Here is a 24,824-nt window from a genome sequence, read left to right as displayed (position 1 = left end):
AAGTAATTCTTAAGCCACTTTGCAGAAAGACTGAATATGTATAGAGCGTGCCAAGGGAATCAGGGAAACCACAATAATCAGAGCCTTAACTGTCGGGGAGTGTTAATAAATCGTGGCCCTGAGCCAAACAGAGGGAGCCTTTCTCTCTCGGCTCCCCTTCTTCTCCTTTTCTCCCCTTAACCTGAGCTGCAGCTGTAACTAACACGGGAACTTCCCAGGCTGAACTTGGTTGTGTAGCAGGAACAATGCCCAGGGGATGAAATGTGAGGCTTCCAAAAGGAATGTCGCTGTTTTTGTTACCTCATTTCAACCTCCATCAACCCCCCCCCCCCCCCCCCCGCAACCCGCCACCACTGAGGGCAACCAAAGAGTCTGGGTTTGTTTCAAGTTTTCTTTTCTTGTAGATTACTCTGTCTGTCCCAATTAACCCAAAGAGCGGACATCATAAAAGTGTATTTTAATAAGACAGATCAGTAGGACTTTCTAGGGAACAACAGTCATTTTTAAATACAAGCTAGGACCCCGGGGGATAAGAAAGTGAGTCAGCTAGAAGTGGGCTCTCCGGAACATCACACACAGTGTCTACACTCTAACCACTCCGTGGATGAGCTTAAGTCACAGTCTGGTGGGATGTCAGGGGGATAACCCCGAAACTAAGAGCCTAACGTATCTGCATCATAGTCCTCGCCCTGCTGGCAACGTTCTCTGTGACCTCGTGGAAGTCGCATCACTGCTGTGGGCTTCAGTGTTCTTAACTAAAACATAAAGGAAGTGGGATTCGAGGTATTTCCAAGCTTTGCATCCCGGGGTGCTGGAACAGGAGGAGGCAATGTTGTCCAAACCTTCTCGTACAGGTGAGAATCGGGTGAAAACACACACCGGAGGTGACCTAACTAGTGAGTGACGAGCCGGAATACGAAGCCCAAGTTTCTGGCACGGAGGGTGTGATGCCAAAGGTAGGATAGCCCACAAAGCCCCATGAGCCACGGGGTTCTGACAGAGGCCACGAGCACCCAGCGCCATGGCCATGTTAGAGAAGATCTGAGGAAGGGGCAGCTGACCAGCTAAAACTCGGGCAGTTTTACCTTTGGTGTCTCGCTCTCTTTTTCTTTCGAGAATTACTTATCACGAGTGTGCTCGGAGCACGGAGGGATGCCCCGGCCTACCGCGGCCAAAGGGCTGGCGACCCACCTGGCGGGTGGCCACAGCGGACTCCAGGAGGCCGTGTTTCCGGAGCAGGCTTTGGATGTCTGCCAGGCCTTTCCCGTAGTCCTCGGAGGCAGCCTGCTCTTCTGCCTTGTCCAGCCAGTGTTCTAGGTCCTCTGCGTTGTTCTTGAACTGTAGTTCCTGGTTAGCGTCATGCAACTGCGTCCCTGGAAGAAGGCGTTCGGATTGAGACAGGGGCCATCGCTTTCTCATTACACAATGGCACACCTTCCATCAACGTAAGGAGGAATACAGTATGTTGATGTTCTGATGAGAAAAAAATATAGATAAACATCCCGGATGTGGTTATACAAAAAAAAAAAAATCACCTTGAATTTGTAGAACTCGGATGGCATTTGTTTTTAAATAGGGTAGCGTTCATTCTCAAAACAAAGGTACACAATCAGTTTATTCCCTGGTGACTTACAGTCCCCCTGTATTAGATTTTAACCATCCTGGGTATTTTCCTACGACGTTTGTTACTCTCTAATGAGGCCTCCTTTTCAAAGGAATCCAAACCCAAGTACTGCATTTCTCCAGGGAAGGATAAAATCAGGATTGGCTCCATTTGAAATTTCGAGGTGTCTTTTTTTATAAATGTCTTTCTCAGAACATTGCCAGTCCTTCTTAGTCCCCATCATGAGCCATGCCTCACGATTATCTCTTCCAGAAAATGCCTTGATTATCCACATTGTTCTCAACTAAACTCTTCATTCTTTGACCTTACAGCAATTATTTGCATTATATCTGTGAGGCAATTTATGTGTCTCCTGATGGGGAGGAGTAGCAGTGACGTCTTACTGTTACTGTCAGGTTAGATTTTCCCCTAAACCCAAAATTAGAATGCTATCCAACAGAATGAGCATGGTACATCTCTCCTATAACTAGGGCAGAGTCATGTCTATAGATGGAGTCTGCATCTAGCAAGGAGATTATTGATGGGAAAACCTCTTTGTTTGTGTCAATTTACTACAACTGATTTTCTTTTTTTTTCCCAATATATGAAGTTTATTGTCAAATTGGTTTCCATACAACACCCAGTGCTCACAACTGACTTTCTAGAGAAAGGAAGTTAAAGGTGCCTAGAGATTATTCAAGTAGACACGCGGCGATTTGTTTTTAAGAGCTTACGGCAGAGCCTGAACACTCTCAAGGAGGCAAAAAAAACAAGTCGTCAAGCCCTATTCATAAGAATAAATTTAGCAGGAGCATCACATGTGGTGCTGACAGCCTTAATGTCTAAGTTAATAACCCGGGTCATAATATCTGGTCTCATCTATAGAACCCAAATATGTGAAACTTGAGTTAAGGAGTCTAGTTCTAGGTGCGTAGCCAATGTTGGATTCATGGCTCCAGAATGTTTATTCGGGAAAAAGAAAAAAAAAAGTGGGAGCAAAGTGAAGAAACCAAAAGTAATTTCGCTTAAACCTACATACGTGAAGAGAACATAAAACTGTCCATATCTAATGCTGTGATAAATTCGGGTTGGATTGTAAAAAACCCCTTGATCAACAAATGGCATTCCTTCTCACGTTGGTCATTCAAGGTAGCAGAGATGAAAAGGGTAGGTTTCAGAATTTAGGAAGTAGCCTTTGACCAAAACCCTTGCTCCTCACCTTTCTGCTCCATGGCTGCCAGCAGCTCCTTCCAGAGACTGACAACCTCAGCCACACGAGCAGTCACCTTTTCCGAGGCGTAGTGATTAGCCTCAATCATTTCCTGGCCAGTTTTCTCCAGCGTGTTGAGCAGGCGTTGATTATCTTGCAACTCCTTTTTGAAGTCTTCTTGCTTTTTAACCCGGCTCTTCAAGTTCTGAGTATCCTGAGACAAGACCGAAGACAAGGAAACTATTAACCTAAAGAATGGGGAGCAGGAATTTTGAGGATAGGGGTCACTTGTCCCTGTAAACACAACAGCATTAAGGAAAGGAAACAAGGCAACAGTTGTGATCCGAGTACTGAGCCAGAGAAGGTTAGCAAACTCACATGGCCATCCCCTCCATCTATCCACACAGCACATGTGGCTAATCGATTCTTACACGTATTTCTACAGAGCCTAGATAACTCCTGAAGATTAATTTTGAATAAGGCCATGCAAGTATAAACAATCAGAGAACCGTCAGGAAAGGTGACAAGTTTTCTCATTCCTGTCCTGATACTTGAACCATTCACCCCTTTGCCCCATCTGGAGAAGATCTGTTTACCCTCCCTTCTCTGGAGGCACAGCTCCTCTGAAGAATGCGAACACAGGTTATGGAGTTTCACAAAATGAAAGGTACAGATAAGATGCTCAGGATCAAGGTATACATTGAAGACTGAATGAAGTCAAGAAAAGGAAATATTGTGAATAGATATTGGCCTAGAAATTAAGAGACTAATTCCAGCCTTGACAGTAAATGTGGAAGTGTATGAATATATATACGTGTATGTAATAGTTTATATTACATAACACCGATGAGTGAAAAATACGCATGTTACACAACCCCAAGGTAGAGAAATCTATGGGTCAGAGGTAACTCAAGAATTTGCCTAAGTCGCATAACCTGAGACAGAACAGGGAGAGAATTCAAGCCCTGGTTCACCTTCTCCAGAATTCATGCTTCAAAGGCTTCTGTTAAACTGCCTTTTAAATAACTGTATAACTTTGGGCAATTTCCAATTCAAATCCAAATTCCCTTTCCAATTCAAATCCAAATTCCCTTTCCAATTCAAATCCAAATTCCCTTTCCAATTCAAATTTTATTGGTTTCTCATCAGTAAAAATAAGGAGCCATTCCCTTCTAGATAGAAAACTGTGTAACTCTGTATTACGTCAAACCTTGAGGTTACATTTTGGTTCCTAGTAGCTTTCAGTAAACATGAACATCCACTGGGATCAGACACAGAGTGTTCCTTTTCTGAAGGTGCCCAGGAGAGCAGCAGAGGGGGCCAAGGGGCAAGAAGCAGCCGAATAAAAAACAGTCCCTCCCTTTCCCCGTTACGTTACAGGACATTAGAAGTTGTGCCAGGGAAGAGGTGAGAGGCAGCAGGGCACGGGAAATCCAGAAGCCAGATTCTTGGCTTTCAGCTTGATATTGCATCTTGAGGGATTCATGACGCTCCTGTGTAAAGGAGGCTCACCTGCTGAACACTACTGTCCTTTCCACGCTAAGACTTTGTCCCCCGAAACTCAGTCCTGCTGAGCGTGCCCAGGGTCTGAAAACCCCGCTTACCTTGTAGTCTTCATCATCGGCCAACTTTTTCTTCTTGTTGACCCAGTTCTTTAGGTCATCTGAGTCCTCATACAGTTTCTGCAGAAGCCACGAATCCTCCAGAAGTCTGCGCCGCATGGCAGCCCGGGCACGTAGGGCATCCCGCCGGGACAAGAGCTGCAAAAGCCATGACCACACTCATGGTCAGCACAGCCAAATGTGGACACCTGAGATTCACTGCCCACCTCAGTGCCCATGCCCCCAGCGCCTCCCCTGGCCCCTCGGCACAAGCAGGCAGACGTGTGTCTGCGGCCTCGGACGTACGCTATCCCGGAGAGCAGCGATCTTCTCGGAGTCATAATGGTCGTTATCGATCAGCTTGGTGGCATTGTTGTCTAAGGTCTGAAAAACAGAAACGATAAAAACTGGAGTGGTTTTTCTACTGGGGCCCCTGAGTCAGTGGCCAGCATTTGGCCAACTGTAGACAGGAAGCCCGGAAGTGTGAGAAGAGTACAAGTTTTGGGATCGGAGATCTGGGTACTAGGTCCGACCTCTGTCACAACTTCCGTTTCAAAAATGTATACCTGACAAATTAATTACCCATTTATTCCATAATATTTTTAAAATCTACTTTATAGTATATGCATTTTGGTGTCACTTGAAGGTGAATAGTTGATCTATTCTGAAGTTTTCAGGAGGATGCACTGTGGATATAGTCATGTCCGGTAGCCAGCACCTTCTCTCTCTCTCTCTCTCTCTCTCTCTCTCTCTCTCTCTCTCTCCTCTCTCCCCCTATTGGTTATACATCTGTATCTCTAGCTGCATGGGAACAAGTATCCAAAACGTTTACTCATATTCATTCATCAACTCCTCAGATTTTTAGAGCTCAGAATGGGTTAAGGGATCAGGAATAGGAAAGTAATCTTAAAATAAATGAAGCATGGGGGCAGCTGAGTGGCTCCCTCTGTTAAGCATCCAACTTCAGCTCCGATCATGATCTCACGGTGTGTGGGTTCAAACCCTGCGTCAGGCTCTGCACTGGCAGCTCAGAGCCTGCTTGGGATTCTCTCTCTCTCACCCAAAAATAAATCAATAAACATTTATAAATGGTATCATTTTTAAAAGAATAAATTATTTTAGCTCTTACCCGTGACAATCAACAGAGTGATCACATGGATTGATAAGAGACCATAGTAATCTCCAGGTTGACTGAAGATTGACAGACAGGGCTTGGAATTTTATGGTTAGGGTTGTTGCTGCTGGTTGTGGTCCTATATGCAGATGTGTGTGAGTTAAAAGCCAGCACCAGCCTAGGAGACAGCCAAAGACATAGAGTCTACTGGACCAATAAAATCTTCCTGCACTTGTCTGAGCCCTGCTTATATGTTGACCAGTTTCTGGGACATTGTAACGTGGGCTTCACAGGAAGACCGTGGTTGCATTAGATGGGAGACACAAAGCTGAGGATATACAGAAATGCATAGATGTTACTTAGGCATCTAGATTATACCAGAGAAAACTAAATGGAGACATTCCTGGAGAAGATCAAGCTAAATAAATAATACGTTATAAGTAAAATACCTTTCAAACTTCTAAGTAATGGTTCTCTATCTGATGTGGATCCAATAATAACCATTCACACGGTAGAAAAAATAAGGCAGTCCTGCAATTCATCGGAAAATGCGAATGGCCAAAATCTTTTAAAACTTTCGAAATAACGCTTTGTGGAACAAGAAATGTGACGGCAAGATGGGTATGAATACTTTTCTGGATGTTTCCTCTTTTAAAAGTAATCCTCACGTTCTGTCTGGCAGTGACACGTGGTCCTCTCTGAGGACGCAAACAGACATGGATGCGGCGCCCACACCGGGGGCGCTTCTTACTGTGATCTTCTCCTCCTGGGCATTGAAGGCCTCCTCAAAGTCATCATGCTTCTGCAGAAGGGCTTCCACGCTGCCCAGGGAGTTCCCTAGGTCCTCATCTTCCAGGAAGGCCTGTAGGAGACAGAGAGACACAACTCCGTTCTCCTCACTGGTGAGATCATTGCTTTTGGAACACCTCTGACACAGGGACTAAGGATGGAAGGGAGGTGGTGGGAGAGCAAGGTGGGATTAGCACATGGCGGGATGGTGTGTGGGGACCAACCTCAAACAGCAGGAACTTCGGATGCCTTCCTAATCCTCCCGCACACCTTTACCACCTCTGTCTCTGGGTCTGTCCACATAGAATCCGCCCGGCCAATCCAGGCACCATTCTGAGCCCTCAGCGCTGCCTCAAGAGGACCCCTCACCTCCTTCAGGACATCTCTGCTTAACCCTGACTCATCACAACTTTCTATCCCTGATCCCTTAGCAATTTGATACGCATTTGGCCGCCTGTTGGCTTGCGGTTAAAGCCCCTCTGCTGTGTATTTAGGTATTTTTCTAGGCTTCTGTTCATGAGGGAATTCTAAGAGCCTCATGGAAAGGGCTGCTCTCTTCTTCTCCCCATGGATCACCCTCCAGTTCCTAGGAGAAGCCCCAGCCTTCAGCAGCAGTTGTGAGGGTACCGATGGCAGTCCCGTGGTAAAGGGTCCCCTCCTGTTACCTCCTGTCTGCTCATCCAGCTGTCCACCTGCTCACTGTCACGATAGAAGAGGTGCAAGTACAAGCACTGTTCGTACTGATGCTTCCGCTGGTCCCACAGCCCTCGCAGGGCAGCCCAGTCATTGGCGAGTATGGTCATCTTTGGAAAGGAGGAGACAACGTGAGCGCCCAGTCAATGCCAGGCCTTCGGAAGGACACACAAATGAACAAGAAGCAGGCTTTTCTCTGAAGACGTCAATGTCTAGGTGAACAACGTGGCAGGGAGATGAGGGTAAAGGCCACAACAGAGGCACAACGATACGCTTCATACGTAGAAATGAAGGAGAAGAGATGAATTCCGATGGGAAGAAGCGGGGAGTAGAGTGCGGCAGGTGTTGCACCGAACAGGGATTTAAAGGGTGGGGATGGGGACCGGGATCATAGGAGGGCACGGGGATGGGGACCGGGATCATAGGAGGGCACGAGGATGGGGACCGGGATCATAGGAGGGCACACCATGACAGCATCATCACTCCAAGTGATTGTTAGATAATACAAGTGTCCCAGAGCAAAGTGCAGTGTCTAAAAAAGGTGGACGCCGGAGGAAGGTGACGTTTATACAGCACGTAAATGATCGTTCTGAGAAGTTTGCATTCCCTTCTGAAAGCCAATAAGAACCCCCAAGGAAAGAGAAAGGTGACATTCTCAAACCCATATGAGCCTTTTTCTCCTGCTCACATGTCTGCCCAAGGAATCCCAGTCTATTGGCAATGCTGTTGTGCTAAGTCCAGCAAAAAGGCAGCACAGATTTCTCAGGCTCCCAGGATAACAGATGCATTTGCAAGGATCTCGGTTTCCTTTGGCAGAGAATTGTTAAAAAAACGAAAATCCCTATTTTTTATTTTTCCCAGAGAGCTCGGGGTGAATTCAAACTATGGCCATCTCAACCTCACCCACCCCCAGCACTGGAGGCTGTGATTGGAATCGGATGAAAGGCGAAGAGGCTGCAAATCTTATTTTATTTATCATCCCAAGGAGTTTCGGTGACTCTGCATCTGAAGCAAAATCTCTCAGGGGTCAGGGGGATGAGGTGAGTCCTTGCGATTCAGGAGGAGACGATCATGGCAAACCTGATTATTCAGCGGGTGGGATTCAGACTGTGTAAAGCTTTCCTGTTATTTGATGTAGATTTGAGAAACACAGGTATAGAAAAATCAGTGCGATTTGAGGTTGTCGAGAGGGGAGAAGAAAGCCAGCCGTGGGCCAGGCACCTTAGGGAATCCAAAGATGCGTAGGTAGTGTCCTCAAAGAATTTACAGTCTAGAGGCGAGTATGGAAAAGCGATAAAACAGCACAAGTATGACAAGGCAAGATGGTATGGAGGTTTTGAATTAGGTAGAAGGCGGGTCGATGAAACTTGGTAGGTTCAGGAAATAAAGGCTCAGAGGTGAGGAATCACGCCTCACGTCCTGAGAATTTTGGATGACTCATTTCAGCTAAAGCAATATGTGAAGGGAGCATCTCAATATTGAGAGGTTGATATGACTTCTACCCTCGTCCTGTTCGGAGATGATCATATTATCATGAGATTCAGTGGGGCTAAATGTGTATCATAATTTTGCACACTGTTAAACCGGATTACCTTTTCCAGAACTTCATCAGAGGCTTCATGACCGACGTCCAGCAGTTCCCGACCAGTCTCCTCAGCAGATTGGAATCGGTCATCATAAGAGTCAATCTCGTGCTAGGGTCACAAGACGGAATGTCTTAAAATTCAGCAAGAAACCTTCTGGGGGGCTTGGCGCCTCCCTCTTCCTCCTCCTGGGGAGGCTCTTCTTCTCTACCTTGTGCTGCCCATGCCTGTCCAGCAGGGCCTCCCCACCAGCCACATCTGTGGGCAGCTCATCAGCATTGATCAGAGCAGACTTCTCTTTCATCCACCCTGAGAGCTCCTCGTAGTCAGATAAGAAGCGCTGATACCTGCAGGGAAGTTAAGGTAAAGGGCCGGAAGGAGAAACCAGGTAGGTGTGAGCGGACTTGGGAGCCTGGAGTTAGGGTTGGGTTGAGCTGAGATGTCCAACGTGCTCCTCACCCTTATCCCCGCCCCCCTCCCACTGCCCTGATGCACTGCCTGTTCCTTTAATGGTGCGGGCTGTCCCTCACTCCAGGCTGCAGACTCCCCGGACGGGTGCGTCGTCGTGTGATGAGGCGCAGGGGCCCTGCTTCTCCAACATCACAAGGTCACACCTACCCCGGAAGCACTTGAACTGGAGTAAAGCACTTTGGCCAACGAGACCAAAGTATAAGCCCTGACACGTAAATAACAGGAAGCAGAACTGGGGTTAGGAGCCCTCATGCACCTTAGCTCACCCTTGACCCTATTCACAAAAACAAAACCACGAAAAGGGTTACTTAGTCAAACATTTAAATGCTCACCAGTTACTTTGGGATCATAAAAGTAGGATAAACACTGTCTTCTGGGGTTTTAATGATTAACCATAAACATTAACTACTGAAATGGTACCCGGCTTTTTGGCAAGCCAGCCCACACGGCATTCAGGAAATAATTCCAGATTAATTTTTACGCCCTTCAGCCTGGAAGTTTATTTCGGTGCCTAAACTGGGGCCAGGATTTTGGTGTTTCTTTAGCTGCTTTTCTGGGTCCCCGGGCAGCTTCCTAGCATCCTACAACTGTGCCAGTGGAAGAAGACGGACGGGGTGCAGTGAGTGGAGGTGCCATTCTGACCGTCACATCGACCTGCAGAGGGCTCCTCTTAACAAATGAAGCTTCGTTTTGCCTCGACCTTTGAGGAGGCGGGAGGGCTGGGTCCCTCCTCATGTCTTCGCTTTCACTCTTAATTTCTGCTTTTGACGTTATACCCGAACCCTAGAGAGAGAAAGCAAGAGGGAGGAGGGGGTTCCCACCAATAAGAAGCCTGCAGCTTCTCATATCTGCTGGCCGCCAAGGCGCGGATGTGCTCCCAGTTGGAGACCAGCTCCTCCTTCATTTGTTGGATCTGAGATGCATCTGAAGGGTGGGAAAGCATCAGCCTGTCTGCTTTGGCACTCAGCTCCTTTACCTTTGGGTAAAGAGAAAGAGAGAAAGGGGATGAGAAAGAAACGCGGTGGGAAATCCGAGCACTCTGATTCTCCCTGACAAAGTTTGGCGGGAGAGATCTGAGAAAGCAGCCGTATGAATACTAATAACTTAATACACGTACACTGAGGCTTTTATGTTAATATGCGGACGTGCTATTTCAGCATTAATAATTTACTGACCGTGTTTGTTTCTTACGGTGCTTAGCATTTCACACGTGTTTGCTTGTTTTCCAGTCTTTTGAAAATAGTACTCAGAGGTAGAAACTATTCCTATTCCCCTTTTTTGCGAAAGCTGGGATGGTATTTATCAGTGCAAGGGCATTTAGTGACTAAGTACCAGGAGCAAGGTTTAGACCTCAGGCTGTCACTCACCACCCTCTACACTGTTTCCATAAATATTGTTGTGGGAATCATTATATTCAACTATCATCAGATGTCGTCTAGGATTTGAGATTTTGTTATCGGGAGAAAAAAGTAAGACAAAATACAAAACTGCTCCAGGGACAGAGCTACGGTCAGGGCACAGCGCACGGGGCCCTTCAGTGGGCTGACTGCTGTGCATACTCCATGGAGTTGGTTGAACTTATGGGTGATGTTGTGAGGGGGAAGAAGCAAAGATGGAAGTCAGTCTGGAGTAGGGGCTTGTACTAAGTCTATGTCTATTCCTCTAGGGATAGGGACCCGCATCTTCCAGCTTTCAGGTAAAGGGTTAGTACCCAACATTTATAAAGAACTTATCAAAAAACAAAGAATCCAGTGAAGAAAGGGGCGGAAGACATGAATGGACACTTCTCCAAAGAAGACATCCAGATGGCCAACCGACACACGAAAAAATGCTCCACATCACTCATCATCAGGGAGACACAAATCAAAACCCCAATGAGATACCACCTCCCACCTGTCAGAATGACTAACATTAACAATGCGGGAAACAATAGATGTTGGAGAGGATGTGGAGAAAGAGGAACACTTTTGCACTGTTGGTGAGAATGCGACCTGGTGAAGCCACTCTGGAAAACGGTATGGAGGTTCCTCAAAAAGTTAAGAGTAGAACTACCTTGCAACCCAGAAATTGCACTACTAGGTACTTATCCAAAGGATACAAGGGTGCTGATTTGAAGGGGTACATGCATCCCAAGGTTTACAGCAGTGCTATTGACAATAGCCGAAGTATGGAAAGCTCCCAAACATCGACTGACGAATGGATAAAGAAGATGTGGTCTATATAAACAATGGAGTATTACTCGGCAATCAAAAAGAAGGAAAGCTTGCCATTTGCAATGTGGATGGGGCTAGTATACTGTGCTAAACAAAACAAGTCCGCCAGAGAAAGACAAATATCATATGATTTCACTCATATATGGAATTTAAGAAACAAAACAGATGAATGTGGAGGAAAAGAAGGAAAAATAAGAAAAACAGGGAGGGAGGCAAACCATAAGAGACCCTTCGATACAGAGAACAACCTGAGGGTTGCTGGAGGGGAGGTGGGTGGGGGGATGGGCTAAATGGGGGATGAACATTGAGGAAGGCACCTGTTGGGAAGAGCACCGGGTGTTCTATGTAAGTGATGAATCAGTGGATTCTACTCCTAAAACCAAGACTATACTGTATGTTAACTAACTTGAATTTAAATAAATAAAATTTTTAAAAAAGGAGAAGAAAACCCAAAGGTGGACCTAGTAACGTGCCCTAGGTGTCTCTGAGTTTCTTATAGAAGAGCAAGAAGAAATGTCTTCCCTTATCTACCGAGTGCAGGAAAAAAACCAAGCAAGACTGAGCTGGAACTGACGAGTGTGTTTTGACCAAAAAAAAAGATTCCCTGGCTGCAGGTACAGAGTGAGATTAGGAGGCCATTCTGGGAGGTAGCTTTTTTTTGTTTTTAAATCACAAAATTCATTGCAAAAATACACAAGACTATATAAAAATCTGTGTATCTTTAAAGAAAACTAAAGGATATCCAATGGCCATGTGTAAGTCACGAACTAGAACAAGAAGAATATTCGGGGCCGAGGAATTTCTCCCTCATTGAAATAATGAACTTACTGCGTCCTCTGGAGGCAAGATGGCCAGCAAACACCTCTTCTAGCCCAGGAGGCTGGCCGTTCTTCCAGCAGTGGCTTACCTTGTCCTGCATGACTGCAAGGTTCCTCTCAAGACCTTTGTGACTGTGGAACAGCGCCTCAGAGCTAATGAGATCTTTGCCATAGTCCTCAGAGGTGAGTTGAGGCTCCTTCTCTTTGATCCACTGGACGGCCTCCGTCACATCCCTGCCAGACAGCCACATGAGCTCCAACAAAGAAGATGCCAGGAATTACAGGGCAAACAACACACACGGCAAAGACCGCCCTGGTCCACTCGGCTAGCAATTACCTGGAATTCCTACTCACTATCGAAGAGTAATGCAAAGAGTTCTTGCTTTTAATGGCTTCCATTGACATGTAGGGGCCTGGGCATCTCCCTGGTCATTGGGCCTCTGCATATACTTCCCATATCTGGGTCAGCTCTTCATGAGTCTTTCTTCTTCCCAACTCAACCTTCCACTCCCATCCAGTTCGTAATAAGCTTTCCTTGCCTCTGCAGCCTTTCTATCGCTAATTTACCTGCGCTTTTATAGCTTTAGGCTCCAGTCATCACACGCTTGGCCACGGGGTGGGTCACAGCTGTCTTAACTACGCTCTCCCTTGCTGCCTTAAATGCAAGCACATGATTTCCTTTGGTTTGAGGGATTGGCCGGTAATTGCCAGCAGCAGACAGAGGCCGGCACAATTAGATGTGGCGCTGCCGTAGACTTTCCCATAACGTGCGGGCCAGATTCGTACCTTTTGAATCGCTGGAGGTCTGCAGCATTGGCCAGTGTCTCCTGTCGCTGCCCAGCCAGGCTGAGGAGACGCTTCCAGGCGGTGTTCACCTCATCCTGCTTTAGCTTAATCAAGGGCAGGTCAGGATGTTTCTCCTGTGGGAGGGGACCAGTGCGGGAGTGAGGCAAAGCTGAGATTATTCCAAAAATCATTTGACATTTCTCATTTCACGCTAGTTCGTACTTGGCCAGGCATGGAGAACGACCTTTTGGCCAGATCCCAATCTTCACCTTAGCCCTGCGCCCCAGCTTTAACCTGATCCACATTGCCAAAATCCAGAGGCCAAGCACCCAGATACGGTCTCTTTCACTCGCAGCCCTGGGGCACCCTATTAACACACATTGCCCAGCCATGGTGTTATTTTCAGAATTCCACCTTGTTGGTGCCTGCTAATCCCCTGAAAATCCTGAAAACCAAGGAAGAAAAAGCCCCATCTGTGAAATATGACTTTATTTTCCAAAACTCTGCTACTGGGGTTCTTAACTCCTCTCGGGTCCTGACGCCTTCGAGAATCTACTGAGAGAATATACAGAATTATACACACATGTATCCACATTTAATTTTGGAGAAAAACTTCATGGATTACTGCAAAGCATCTAAAGCACTGAGATTAATGAATACTAGGTTAAGTTAACAGCATCAGCCTATGTTGACACTTGGCACTTTTGAGTAGTTCCCACGTGTCTGTCTTTCTGCTCCTCCTGTCCCTGTCTCTTCACATTTCCATTCCCAATTCTGAAGCTGCTCCAGACGGGATTTTCGAGACTCTCCTTCCTGGATAGATGGTCCTTTCTGTTTGGCGCTGTGTGGGTCCCGGTCCAAAAGAGCAGAGGACGCGCTCTAAACCGTGTTGATCCTTCCCGTGGTAGGTTAGATAAATGGCCATGCTATTTTACCAGGAAGCCTTCCTTTTGAGACGTGAAGTCCGTTTCCTCACGCTTTGGATCTGGGTTGGCCTATGACTCGCTTACCATAGAATGTGCCAGAAACGATACGAGTTCCTGTACTTTCAGCTTCTGTTCTAACTTTTGGAACACTGACACATAAACAAACATGAAAGACTGTGTGGGGAAACCCCTCGTTATCCTTGCCAAGGCCACAGATGTGGGGGCAAGGCCGTTTTAGACCCTCCGCCCCGACTGAGCCACCAAATAAACTGCAGCCACTTAAGAAACCCAGGTGGGACCAGGAGCATTGTCTAGTGGAACAGCTGAACCACTGAATCCAGAAGAAGTAACACATTTGTTGTTTTCAGTTTTGTGAGGGTTTGTGAGATAGCACCGAATAACTAAACAACTTCCACAACAAGACAAAGGTGGCGGAGAGAGAAAATTTAGAGACTGTTGGAAACGTGGCCTGGAAAAAAACTCGAGAGTCAATTACTTTCCCCCCTCAGGTACCCATTCGTCCTGAAATCTCGGTTCTGTTAGTACAGAAAGATCGTTGCTGTTCTGGAGATGCAGTGTGGATGAGACCACATGGAAAAGCACAATAGCCAACGCTTGGAGTTTCGAATTCCTTTATATCCACATAAAATTTCCTTTATATACAAATAAAACCAGGCTGGCTTCCCAGTTTTCTTGGCACATCCTACAGTTATGTAGCCCCACACTGAATTGTTTGTCTGCTCAGATATTGAAAGCTTATTTAAACATTTTCTTAAGTAAAGGAAGGTAAATCTGCCTCCCTTCTCCTTCCCCCACTCACAAACATCATGTATAATGACATCGTCCATATTACAATAGCCCACCATTATTTCACATTCTTTGCTGCTTTATTCGGGTTCTTCTCCATGAAAAGGGTGCTGCATAAAACTGAGTGGTTGACCGATTGGTGTTCCGCACAGGAGTTACCCGGTTGCGGGTCTCATTCCTCCGCGCATGTGCACAGGCACACCCACAGGTGTGAACACATACGCTCTCCCTCCCAGTCACGCCTCTATTTGTACAGACTGGCAAGGGATGACCCGGACAGGAGAGGAAGTTGCCCCGGACCTGTTACGACAAGGACACGCAGCCTTGTTTACTCCCGATGCCCGTGTCCCTCACGTCCCACCTGCTGATGGCGGAAGGCTTTGGCTATCAGGAGCCCTTCCCTGCATTGACCCTCTGCTCCCCACCTCACCTCGGCACACTGGTTGGCATACTGGTTCATTCCATCCAATTTTCTTTTCTGAGTTTCCAGGTCCGCCTGGAACTCCTCAAACTTCTTATGCAGGACCTCTGTGCGTTCCCAGTCCTCACCCAGCTCTGCTGACGTCACTATAGCCTCCTGTGGACCAGGAAAGTCTGTTGAGTCACCGGCAAATGTTTCAGAATTCCTGCAGTTCAAATGCCCCAAACCATTGCCCACACTCCCCGGAAATCTCAGAAGGAGGGGCTGGTGGGGCCTGGGAGAGACCTTGAGGAAAGAGCCAGAAGCAGGAGCGGGTGTCCGGAGGGAGCACTCTGGCCCAGGGCATGGCACTCTTTGAGGTAGTCTTCCAGAAAGACCAGGGACATGGTTGGCCAAGGCTCCCGGAAGCACCCTTTGTACTTTGGAACATGAGAAATAAATTCATCCTGGTTCTACTCAGGTCAACACACTGAGTATCCGCAAAAGGGCTGCACTATGCACTTACTTGCTTACTTGTTCTCTTCAGCCCTAACTACGGGATCATTCTTTCAGTGTCTAGAAAAATAGTTACAGGTACTGAGAGGCAGCCCTTAGGGAAGGAGCAGGCAACACCGCCAGCCTGGACCCAGAGTCAGAGCAAAAATTCAGGAGAAGGAGCTGAGGGGCACGGAAAGTAGCCGGGGACAGGCCGGGAGCACTTTCCCCCCACATTGTAATGTCAGTGGTCTCCCCCACATCTCTGCCAAAATTCCTACTTTCCGGGAACAGGGTCCAGGAACAGGCACCCAGACTGGTTTACAAATAGCCTGCGTTCAACGGCCGCGGGATGCCTGGGACGCGAACGGGAAGTCCTCTGTGTCCTGCGCGGTCCCCACCTTGTCTCCGATCCACTCCAAGGTGTCGGCGCACTCCTGCAGGTACTGCTGTAGACGCAGGGCCCGCAGCAACAGGGCGCCCCTCTCCCGGGTCAGCTCCAGAAGGAGGTCCCACAGCGTGCGCAGCTGTTCCAGATGGGCCTTTGGGAAGAGAGGCAAAACCGCTCAGACACCGCGCCTGCCTAGGGCAGCTGGGGCAGGTGCACGCTCCACCGGGGGGCAGGGGGCTGGATAAAAATGTCACCCGCCCGTGCATTAACAGCTCCACGAACATTTACAGGAGGAAATCGACATGCACGGGAGTAGCTGCTAAACCAGGCCGGATGTGATCTGCCACGAGAGAAAAAAATGTAAACGTGCTTTGAGGTTTTACAGGATGAAACGATTGCCGACCACAAGACAGGGGGCCACAAAGATTCATGGAAGAGTGCTCATGTGAACTGAACCTTGAGGAACAGATAGGATTTGGAAAGGTCCATGATAGGCAGAGGGCGTTCTAAGTACTGGCCAAGTCGTAGAAGAAACTTAGCACGAACTGTTTGCCAGAAGGAGTGAGAGTTACAGTTTTGCTAACTTGTAGTGGAGATTCGTGGCACCAAAACCGTAAGAGAATTTTTGGACTATGCAGTCGAAGGCTTTGACACCAGGTTAGCTTAGAAGATCATGTATTACATAACTTGAAAAACTGAAGGCATTGTCTGTGTTATGTCCACAAGAATCTTATATTTTCCAACTGGTCCATGGCATAAGGTAGCACCCAGACCACACTTCTCTCCGAATCCTATAGCGGTGCAGTCTGATGGAGCACGGTGAGTCTGATAGTTGTGAAAAGGTTTCGAACGTGACTCAGATATTGTAATTGATGTAGGGGATCTGTGGCACACAAAGCTGGGAATGACACAAAAACGATTTCAATTGTACACCAATAGGTACGTTTTGAGATTTTTCTCGTTACAGACTCTTCTTTCCAATAAGGTTCTCTTCTGGTTAAAGTCTGTGTTCTCTGACCATATTTTGTTGGCAGTAAAATGGACCAGAATTTGTATGCCAAATGTGGAAAGACTAGACCCAATTTTTAAATATGTAACATAAATCTGGGCTGACGCTTCCAAAACAAAACAAAAAAACTCAGTGAAAAAAAGAAAGAAAGAAAGAAAGAAAGAAAGGTCTCACTCATGCAGAAGAGATCCTGAAGTGACTTTATCAACACAAGCGTGTTGGAAGAGTGTGTGAATCAAGTCAGAAAAGAGTTGATCCATTAGTAATGGATTCCAAAGGGGTGATGGTCTTCAGTCCTCAGTGTTCAGGGAGGACTTTCTGAAGACGGGATTTGGGGAGCAGATGTACAGAACTACGATAGTAGTCACAGCACGTGGGCTGTGAAGAGAAGGAGGCATCACAGACAGACAGGTATTTCCGAGTAGATTCAAATGGCAGAGCATCCCTTGTTTGAAGAGTCTAAGGAACATGGACCCTGAGGTCAGAAGAAATAATCAGAAATGACATTTGGGAGGGGCCCCCGGGTGGCTCAGTTGGTTGAACGTCTGACTCTTGATTTTGGCTCAGGTCATGATCCCAGGGTCATGGGATCCAGCCCTGCGTCGGGCTCCACAATGAGCATGGAGCCTGCTTGGGATTCTCTCTCTGTCCCTTTGTCCCTCCCCCACTCACACCTGTCTCTGTAAAAAAAGAAAAATTAAAAAAAAAATGAAAAAAAAAATGAAATGACATTTGGGAAGGCCAAGTCATCTGGGACACGTGGAACTGGGTTGAAGAAGACTTGATCTTCAGCGAAGTTATCCTGCGGTGGTCAAGGAGGAGTGTGATGCTACCCCAGGATAGCTTTCGTGTCATAGCTCTTTTCCCACCCCAGGAACAGGAGGACGTCCGGTCATTTTTCCTGCCCCACCCCAGTAGAAGATCAGAGGCAGGAACCCCAGTTCCAAGCCAGCTGCATCTAGCTGCATACCTGGCATAATCAATGAAAACTCTGATAACGTAATAAAAAGTTGGACTCATCTCTTCCAGAGTCGTGTCGTATAGTTACCTTGGTGTCCTCATGGGCAAAATGCCCCTCGGCAAACCGGGTTTCCCTGATCTCTTCCAGTTCAGGAATGACCCTGGACTTTGCTTGCACTTCTGCTTCCAAGGATTCATGCTTCCGATACTTGCCCTGAAGTTTAGAAATCAGAGGACAAGGTTACAGAGACAGAAGGAGGCAAACCGTAAGAGACTCTTGAAACCTGAGAATAAACTGAAGGTTGATGGGGGGGGGGGGGGAAGTGGGGGAGGGGCATGGAGGAGGGCACCTGTGGGGATGAGCACTGGGTGTTGTCTGGAAACCAATTTGATGGTGAATTTCATATTTAAAAAAATAAATAAAATAAAATAAAAACGTGTAAAAAATAAAAAGTGAATTAAAACTTTAAAAGTAAAAATAAAACAAATAAAGTATGGGTATACTTTAAAAAAAAAAAAAAGAAATCAGAGGACATGGCTAATGAAGCCTAGCGTCCCTGGGTCCTAAAAATGTTCTTCGGTTCCTTTTTTTACTTTCGGGCGGAACTACTTGCTTCACAACCTAGATTAAGTGGTAACCCGTGCTCAGGGCTGGAGGAGTCACATCCTACAAGAAATGGTCACTCCTGGCCCCCCCAGGCTCAAAGTCAAGGGCCACAGAGAAATGTTTTGTCCTGTTCCCATCGCCTTTGGGGAGTTTCCAGTAAATACCATCCATCGCCATCGGTGGGAATGAGAAGATGCCCCACATTTGTTCCTCTTCAGAAAAGAGGAAGTAAGTGCTATGGAAAGTTGAACGCAATGAGGAAAGTGATTATTACAATAATGGCTTTTCTGTGATTGAGATGTTTTTGCTTCTCAGATTATGCTGTTATTGGCCTATATAAATGGATGCACTTAATCCATATCACTTTGTTCTTGACCCAGTGCTTCCTCTCCAACATCAAGTACCCTTTTTTTTTTTTCAACGTTTATTTTTATTTTTGGGACAGAGAGAGACAGAGCATGAACGAGGGAGGGGCAGAGAGAGAGGGAGACACAGAATCGGAAACAGGCTCCAGGTTCCGAGCCATCAGCCCAGAACCTGATGCGGGGCTCGAACTCACGGACCGCGAGATCGTGACCTGGCTGAAATCGGACGCTTAACCGACTGTGCCACCCAGGCGCCCCTCAAGTACCCTTTTTAGGCAGGTTACCTTTTCTCCTGGTCGTGACTCTGTCGCATGCTGTAGGACAAGGAGGAGAGGAGCTTCCACCAAAGCTCTCCTCCTGACACCTGTCAAGTGGACTTATGAAGGGCACGGATAGCCCCTTGGGAGAAACCCAGGAAAAATTCCACTCTACTCCTATCCTTCTGAGCAGGGTGGAGGGCAACTGATTCTGAGGCACTGACGTTTCTTCACCTCAAAATATTAAAATCACAGAGTGTGTCATAAATTCTTTGAACTCTCAGTCACTGTTTCGCTCATGGCTTAATTTCGGATTCAGAATACATTCATAGAGGGGCGCCTGGGTGGCTCATCAGTTAAGTGCCCAACTCCTGGTTTCAGCTCAGGTCATGATCTCATGGTTTGTGAGTTTGAGCCCTACATTGGGCTCTGAGCTGACAGGGCAGAGCCCGCTTGGGATTCTCTCTCTCTCCCTCTGTCTCTGACCCTCCCATTCTCTCTCTCTCTGTCTCTCTCTCAAAAATAAATAAATGAACTTAAAAAAAAAGAATACATTCATAGAGCGAGTTTCGCTTGTAAATAAGGCACTGAGGCTTGAGAAGTGAAAGACACGGGCCATTTAGAAACAGAATTATGGTCCCTAATGGGTAGTCTGATCTTTCTGTGACATTATCTCCTGACAGTTAACTAACTAGGCACTTACATTACAAGAATGTTACCCTCCCTGGAGATCTCAGGGTCTGCTCTGGGGAAGTCAAACAACGGAGTACCTGTATGTTAGTTAGATCTTCGTAGCTCTTATCATCTGCAATCTTGAGTTTCTCTAAGACCCACTTCTCTAGGTCATCTGCATCCCGTCTGAAAACCTGGTAATGATAGGACTCTTCGAGCTTCTGACCCCTCTCCGCAACCAGCTCCTTGAACCTCTGGTACCGAGTCAGCACCTCCCGACGTCTCTCCTGGATCGCCTCCGCCGTTTCCAGCACCTTTGGGCCACTAGTCTCCATAGCCTGAAAGTTAAAAATCTTCTCTTACTGGTTCTCAAATCTCTGTGATGTCCCTTTTGTATGTACCAAGGCCTTTACTCTTGTGGGACTTAGATTCAGATGTCTTGAAGCCTGTTGTTATTAGGGGTCCAGTGTATCTACATAATTTCAACCTTATCTAGCTACCCTTTTGGCTAATAATTCTTTAGCACTCAGGACATTCTTCCAACTTTTAACATAAATGTGTGCCAACATCTATTACGTTCTATAAATTAAGATATATATAAATATAAATATATATATATAAATTAATTAGGATATATAATATATACATTCTGTATACAAATTAAGTCAAAATTAATCTTCTCCACTTTTTTATTTGCTTTATATTTACAAACACTACAAACAAAAAGTTCAGCACACCTTTTATCCAATTATCATACATTTCAAATTATTAGCATCTCAGTAATTGGCTTCTGCAACATAAAAGATTATACTGTTAAACACCATAAGTGGGACCAACCTGGTTAGGGCAATAACTTGAAAAATCTCCATAGGATTACCTTCATTCATCTGGATGTGGGCACAGTTTCCCCTAGCTTACCTCCGCCAGGACACTGAATATCAAGTTCAAATTTTAATCTTCCTCTGAAATACAATTGCTACTCTGTATATCGCTTTTACTACTTGGGCTACAGAATCAACTCATTCTCTACAGACCCAGATCTTTCTTGTGTACTCTTTTCCTCCAAGTTCTCTACTTGTTCTATATACGGACCCATGTAAATGGGTCATCGCTAGATTTTCATGCTATAAAGCCACAAGCTTAAGGTCGTGGTTTAAAACGGGATACTCACAAGAAGAGAGTCAAAATCAATCTTCTCTACTTCTTAAAAGCCAAGAAACAATGCTTACAGATTCTGTCCAAGACGGTACAGAAAGGTCAAACGAGACTGCTTTCCTCATTATATCAATGACAAACTGTGCCATAAAGAATTCCATACTCACGGTTTCCTTTGGAAAGCGTTTCACTTTTCGTAAAGGTCAAGAACCTGGCAAGACAAAATGTTTCCGGAAGAGAGAGGAATAGAGAGAAAGAGAGAGAGAGAATTCACATGGAATTGTTTAGTCTTCTTCCGATAAAAATGAAAGCAATGGTACACATGTGGAAGAGTCAAAAAGAAAAAAAAAGAAAGAAAAGAAAAGCCCTGGGCCCAGACTCCCGCCAGCTAGAGTCTCTGTTATCTTCAGGAGGCAGGAGACACGTTCAGCAGAGGCAGCTGTTAACTTGGGCAGTCGCTGGGTGACTCAGCGGTTCAGAGACTGTATGTAGCTCTAAAAGTTTCTCAGGAGGAACTATTTCCTATTTCAGAGGAAATAAAAGGAGGGTTTTTTCTTCAAATGAAAAATTAGAAAGCAAAAGCCATTACAGACAGACGTAAGATAAAGAAGCCGTGTTATAATTCTGTGTTGTTTCTTTGACTCGTCTTAGATGCTATGTCTGCGAATGGCAAATCATGAAGGAATTCTGCGTCATCCGCTCTCTGGACTCTGCAGAATTACAAGAACTTGGGGGCACACATAGGTTCTTGTTCCAACCCATCTCTAGGAAATACAACTCAACCACTTCATGAAAACACAGAAGCAGATTTTTCACAGCCCTGAAATCAGTAAGATATGCTAATTCTTGCCGTAGAGCCTTTGTGAAAATAGGAAGAAAATTGTATTGCTGGTCTTCCAGGCTGGGTTTTTAAAAATCTCATTCAGCCGTTCCCTTAACCATTTAAATGGAAGGGATGGAGAAAGGAAGACATGTGTGTGTTTATTCGTATTTCATGAAGCAAAAATGAGCATACCTCATTTGACAAACGAATGAAATATCTGAGAATGGGACAGAGTTCTAAAATGCGGGATAAAAGTCATCGTGTTTTATGAATTGTTTTTAATGGAGTGTAAAGGAAGCAGAAACAGTTCTCCAAAGGCATAGTCCTTTTTGGCCACGTTACAAAAATGAAACAAACAAAGAGAAAATACCGGGATGGTTTCAGATCCTCCTACAAAGCAGGGGACTGCCCAAGCCAAGTATGTGACCCACACTTCATTCCAGGTTGGATCCACCTTGAATAACCAAGCGTTCATAGTCTATTAAAGTAGAACAAGGTTCTATACCTCTGATTTCCCTCCTCCCTCTTCTTCGCCCAAAACAACTGAGAGAGCTTCAAATTCTCTTCTTGAACGTCTAGTCTTACTTTACTTTTCCGTACAGTTTCATTCTATTCCAATCAAACAGGGTACTCAAGGCAGCAACACAAATCTTAGTGGATGTGTTATATCACATGCACCAAGGAACCTGTGACTGGAGTTGAGGTGGACAGGACATTTAAAAACTTTTATCTAAGATGTAAGGACCACCATCAATTATCCTATCTTCAGGAACATATAATTTATATGTTGGCATGATCAGTTCACATTGACTTCCAATCTTTAGAGGATTCTGGGAAGCAGGGATTATCTTCCCCATTTTTATATGAGAACAGAGGTGGTGTCTGAGAGGGATCCCATCCCATGGCTTTCAGTTTGGGTGCGTGTAAACAAAGAGTCAAGTCCCCGTGAGGAACACCGTTATGCCACCGTGCCCTCCATCTGTTCTAGCCAAGCTCCTCTTAATCCATCAACACTGCTGGTTGTCCCATTCCAGAATCTTCCCGGTGACAACCACGTGAAAACCTTGGGACCAAGGAAACAACAGGGCCCCATCAGTACGACTGGTCACCATGAAATAATGAAATAAAAGTGGGTGAGAACAATAGCCTTGAGAGCAGGTAGAGATGTGCAAACGCACAAGGGTCAGGAAAGAAGTTTTATGCATCAAAACCCAGCGTTGTGTGACTTTTCCACCATGGCAGCCAGGAGGGCTCCTGGTGCAAGCTTCTCTGTCAGCAGTCTGGCTGCCCGTGTGGCAGCTACCAGCTACGTCCCTCCCCAGCCCATCTTCTCAGGCCCTCCAGGTTGACCGAGCCACTGCTGTCCCAGAGCGCCACCCTTGTTGGGTGCCCTTGGGATGGATGGAGAGTCATGACAAGAAAATCTCAGATCCTGGTGGCTTCACCCTTGGAGCCCTGAGCCCTCTTGCCACTTTCATAGTTTTCCAAGAATGCTCGTCGGCTCTGATGATAGACAGACTCTGATTCCAGACACTCAGGTAAAGAACGCGAATAGAGTGGAGGTTTAGAATCGTGTACTGTCTTTAAAATTGCGTGTTGCCCTGTATGTGAGCGAGGGCTGAGCGGCTGCAGACAAAGGTGGAGGGTGTCCCCGACAGCTTCATCAGAGACAAGTCTCACGTTCAGTGGTACAAGGGCGGGGGTGATTGGCAGGGCCCTTGCATGGGTCGTGGGTATCGGCTCTGGGCAGATCTGTACTCCACACGGCCGTTAATCAGCCCTGCCCAGCTTCCCCGGGGCCCCCTTTGGCTATCAGATCTTTTCCTGGGCCCTGAACTCCCAGAGGTGCTCCACGCCCCAAAGTCTGAAGCAGCCCCAAGCCGCAGCACGAACACCCCTATCGTGTTGACTGTGGATTTTCTGGAGTCCCACTTTCTCAGCTCATCTACCAACAAGGAAAACTATGTTACTTTTAGTGTAAGACTAATCTTTTCTTCCATGGGATAAAGGTCATTATTAGTTTATTTTTTAAACATTTTTATTATTATTTTTTTGTTTCTCTAGAATTAGTTCTCATTTTAAAACGTCTCTACTTTTTTTTTGTCTCTTCTAGGGGTTAGAATATTAGATAGTATAATTCAAAAACATAAAACGATCTCTTTGCAGTTAACTGTCCCCATGCTAATTGTTATCACTGCCTATCCTCTAAAGTTATTTGGGATATATATTATTCAAGTTTGCAATCCTACAATAAAAGAAATATAATTCTTTTCCCCCTACTACAGTCTTCTCTCACCCTCCCTTATGTATTTTATTATTATTATTTTTTACTTGGTATCCCTGCATGGAATAAGGAAAAATAAAACCCATGACATGCGCTTTCTGCAATGAACCATGTGATTGAGGCAGGAAGGAAACTTTGGGATAATGGCAAAACCCTTGGATCTCAAACTGAAACATCTCACTTGAAAGCTTGATTCTTCCACTTAATAACCTGATGAGCATAGGAAATTCGCTTAAATTTTGTTAAGTATATAATGGGGACAGTCATGACTAATCTACCTATTTCAGGGTGTTGTTATATGACTCACTTTATGTTTCAGTTACAGGTCATACATTTTATTCTGAATCATTAATTCTGAAAATCAGAATATAAAGGGCAGGGATCGGCTGTGGGATAATCCCTCATAAAGCTAAGGGCTTATCTTTTCAAGGATGATTTGCGATGCATCATTTAAAAGTCTTGCATAAAGCTGGTTGATGTTCCCAGCCACTAATAATTTTCTTTGAGTACAGCAGCACTAAAGGAAACTGTATAAACCTAAGTCCTCATAAACCTTGTAAAGATAGCAGGTTCAGTGTCATGGCCCCACTCGGGGCAAAGAAGAGCTCAACTAAAAAATATTATTTCTCATTAAAATAAAGGGAAGTAGGAGCCAAGTGCCAAGACTGAACATATTATTTCCTTCACAGCCCTGATTAAACTATGAAGTTTAGTTCTTATATTTAACGGACTAGAGCCCCCATGATATCAGCGAAAGTTCTATTTAGCATCTAAATATATGCCAGTCATAGA

General features: G+C 45.8%; 1 protein-coding gene across 2 annotated transcripts in view; it reads right to left on the bottom strand.

Moving 5' to 3' along the window:
- The window catches only part of SPTA1 (spectrin alpha, erythrocytic 1), a 65,621-nt gene extending 44,231 nt beyond the window's left edge, over nucleotides 1–21,390 (bottom strand). For both annotated transcript variants that reach the window (XM_043567676.1, XM_043567675.1), the window contains exons 1-16: nucleotides 21,093–21,390; nucleotides 19,869–20,108; nucleotides 17,958–18,083; nucleotides 15,911–16,051; nucleotides 15,045–15,191; nucleotides 12,882–13,015; nucleotides 12,185–12,329; nucleotides 9,886–10,040; nucleotides 8,805–8,940; nucleotides 8,603–8,704; nucleotides 6,983–7,120; nucleotides 6,280–6,390; nucleotides 4,721–4,798; nucleotides 4,418–4,573; nucleotides 2,823–3,027; nucleotides 1,192–1,373 (exon numbers count right to left, since the gene is read on the bottom strand). In XM_043567676.1, coding sequence (XP_043423611.1) covers nucleotides 1,192–1,373; nucleotides 2,823–3,027; nucleotides 4,418–4,573; nucleotides 4,721–4,798; nucleotides 6,280–6,390; nucleotides 6,983–7,120; nucleotides 8,603–8,704; nucleotides 8,805–8,940; nucleotides 9,886–10,040; nucleotides 12,185–12,329; nucleotides 12,882–13,015; nucleotides 15,045–15,191; nucleotides 15,911–16,051; nucleotides 17,958–18,083; nucleotides 19,869–20,105 — 2,193 coding nt within the window. In that variant the 5' untranslated portion in view covers nucleotides 20,106–20,108; nucleotides 21,093–21,390. The remainder of the gene's footprint in view (nucleotides 1–1,191; nucleotides 1,374–2,822; nucleotides 3,028–4,417; nucleotides 4,574–4,720; nucleotides 4,799–6,279; nucleotides 6,391–6,982; nucleotides 7,121–8,602; nucleotides 8,705–8,804; nucleotides 8,941–9,885; nucleotides 10,041–12,184; nucleotides 12,330–12,881; nucleotides 13,016–15,044; nucleotides 15,192–15,910; nucleotides 16,052–17,957; nucleotides 18,084–19,868; nucleotides 20,109–21,092) is intronic.
- Between the last annotated feature and the right edge of the window lie 3,434 nt (nucleotides 21,391–24,824).

Source organism: Prionailurus bengalensis, chromosome E4, assembly GCF_016509475.1.
Source record: "Prionailurus bengalensis isolate Pbe53 chromosome E4, Fcat_Pben_1.1_paternal_pri, whole genome shotgun sequence".
NCBI lineage: Eukaryota > Metazoa > Chordata > Mammalia > Carnivora > Felidae > Prionailurus > Prionailurus bengalensis.
Note: the sequence above shows the minus strand (reverse complement) of the source record. Positions and strands in the feature narration are given on the sequence as shown.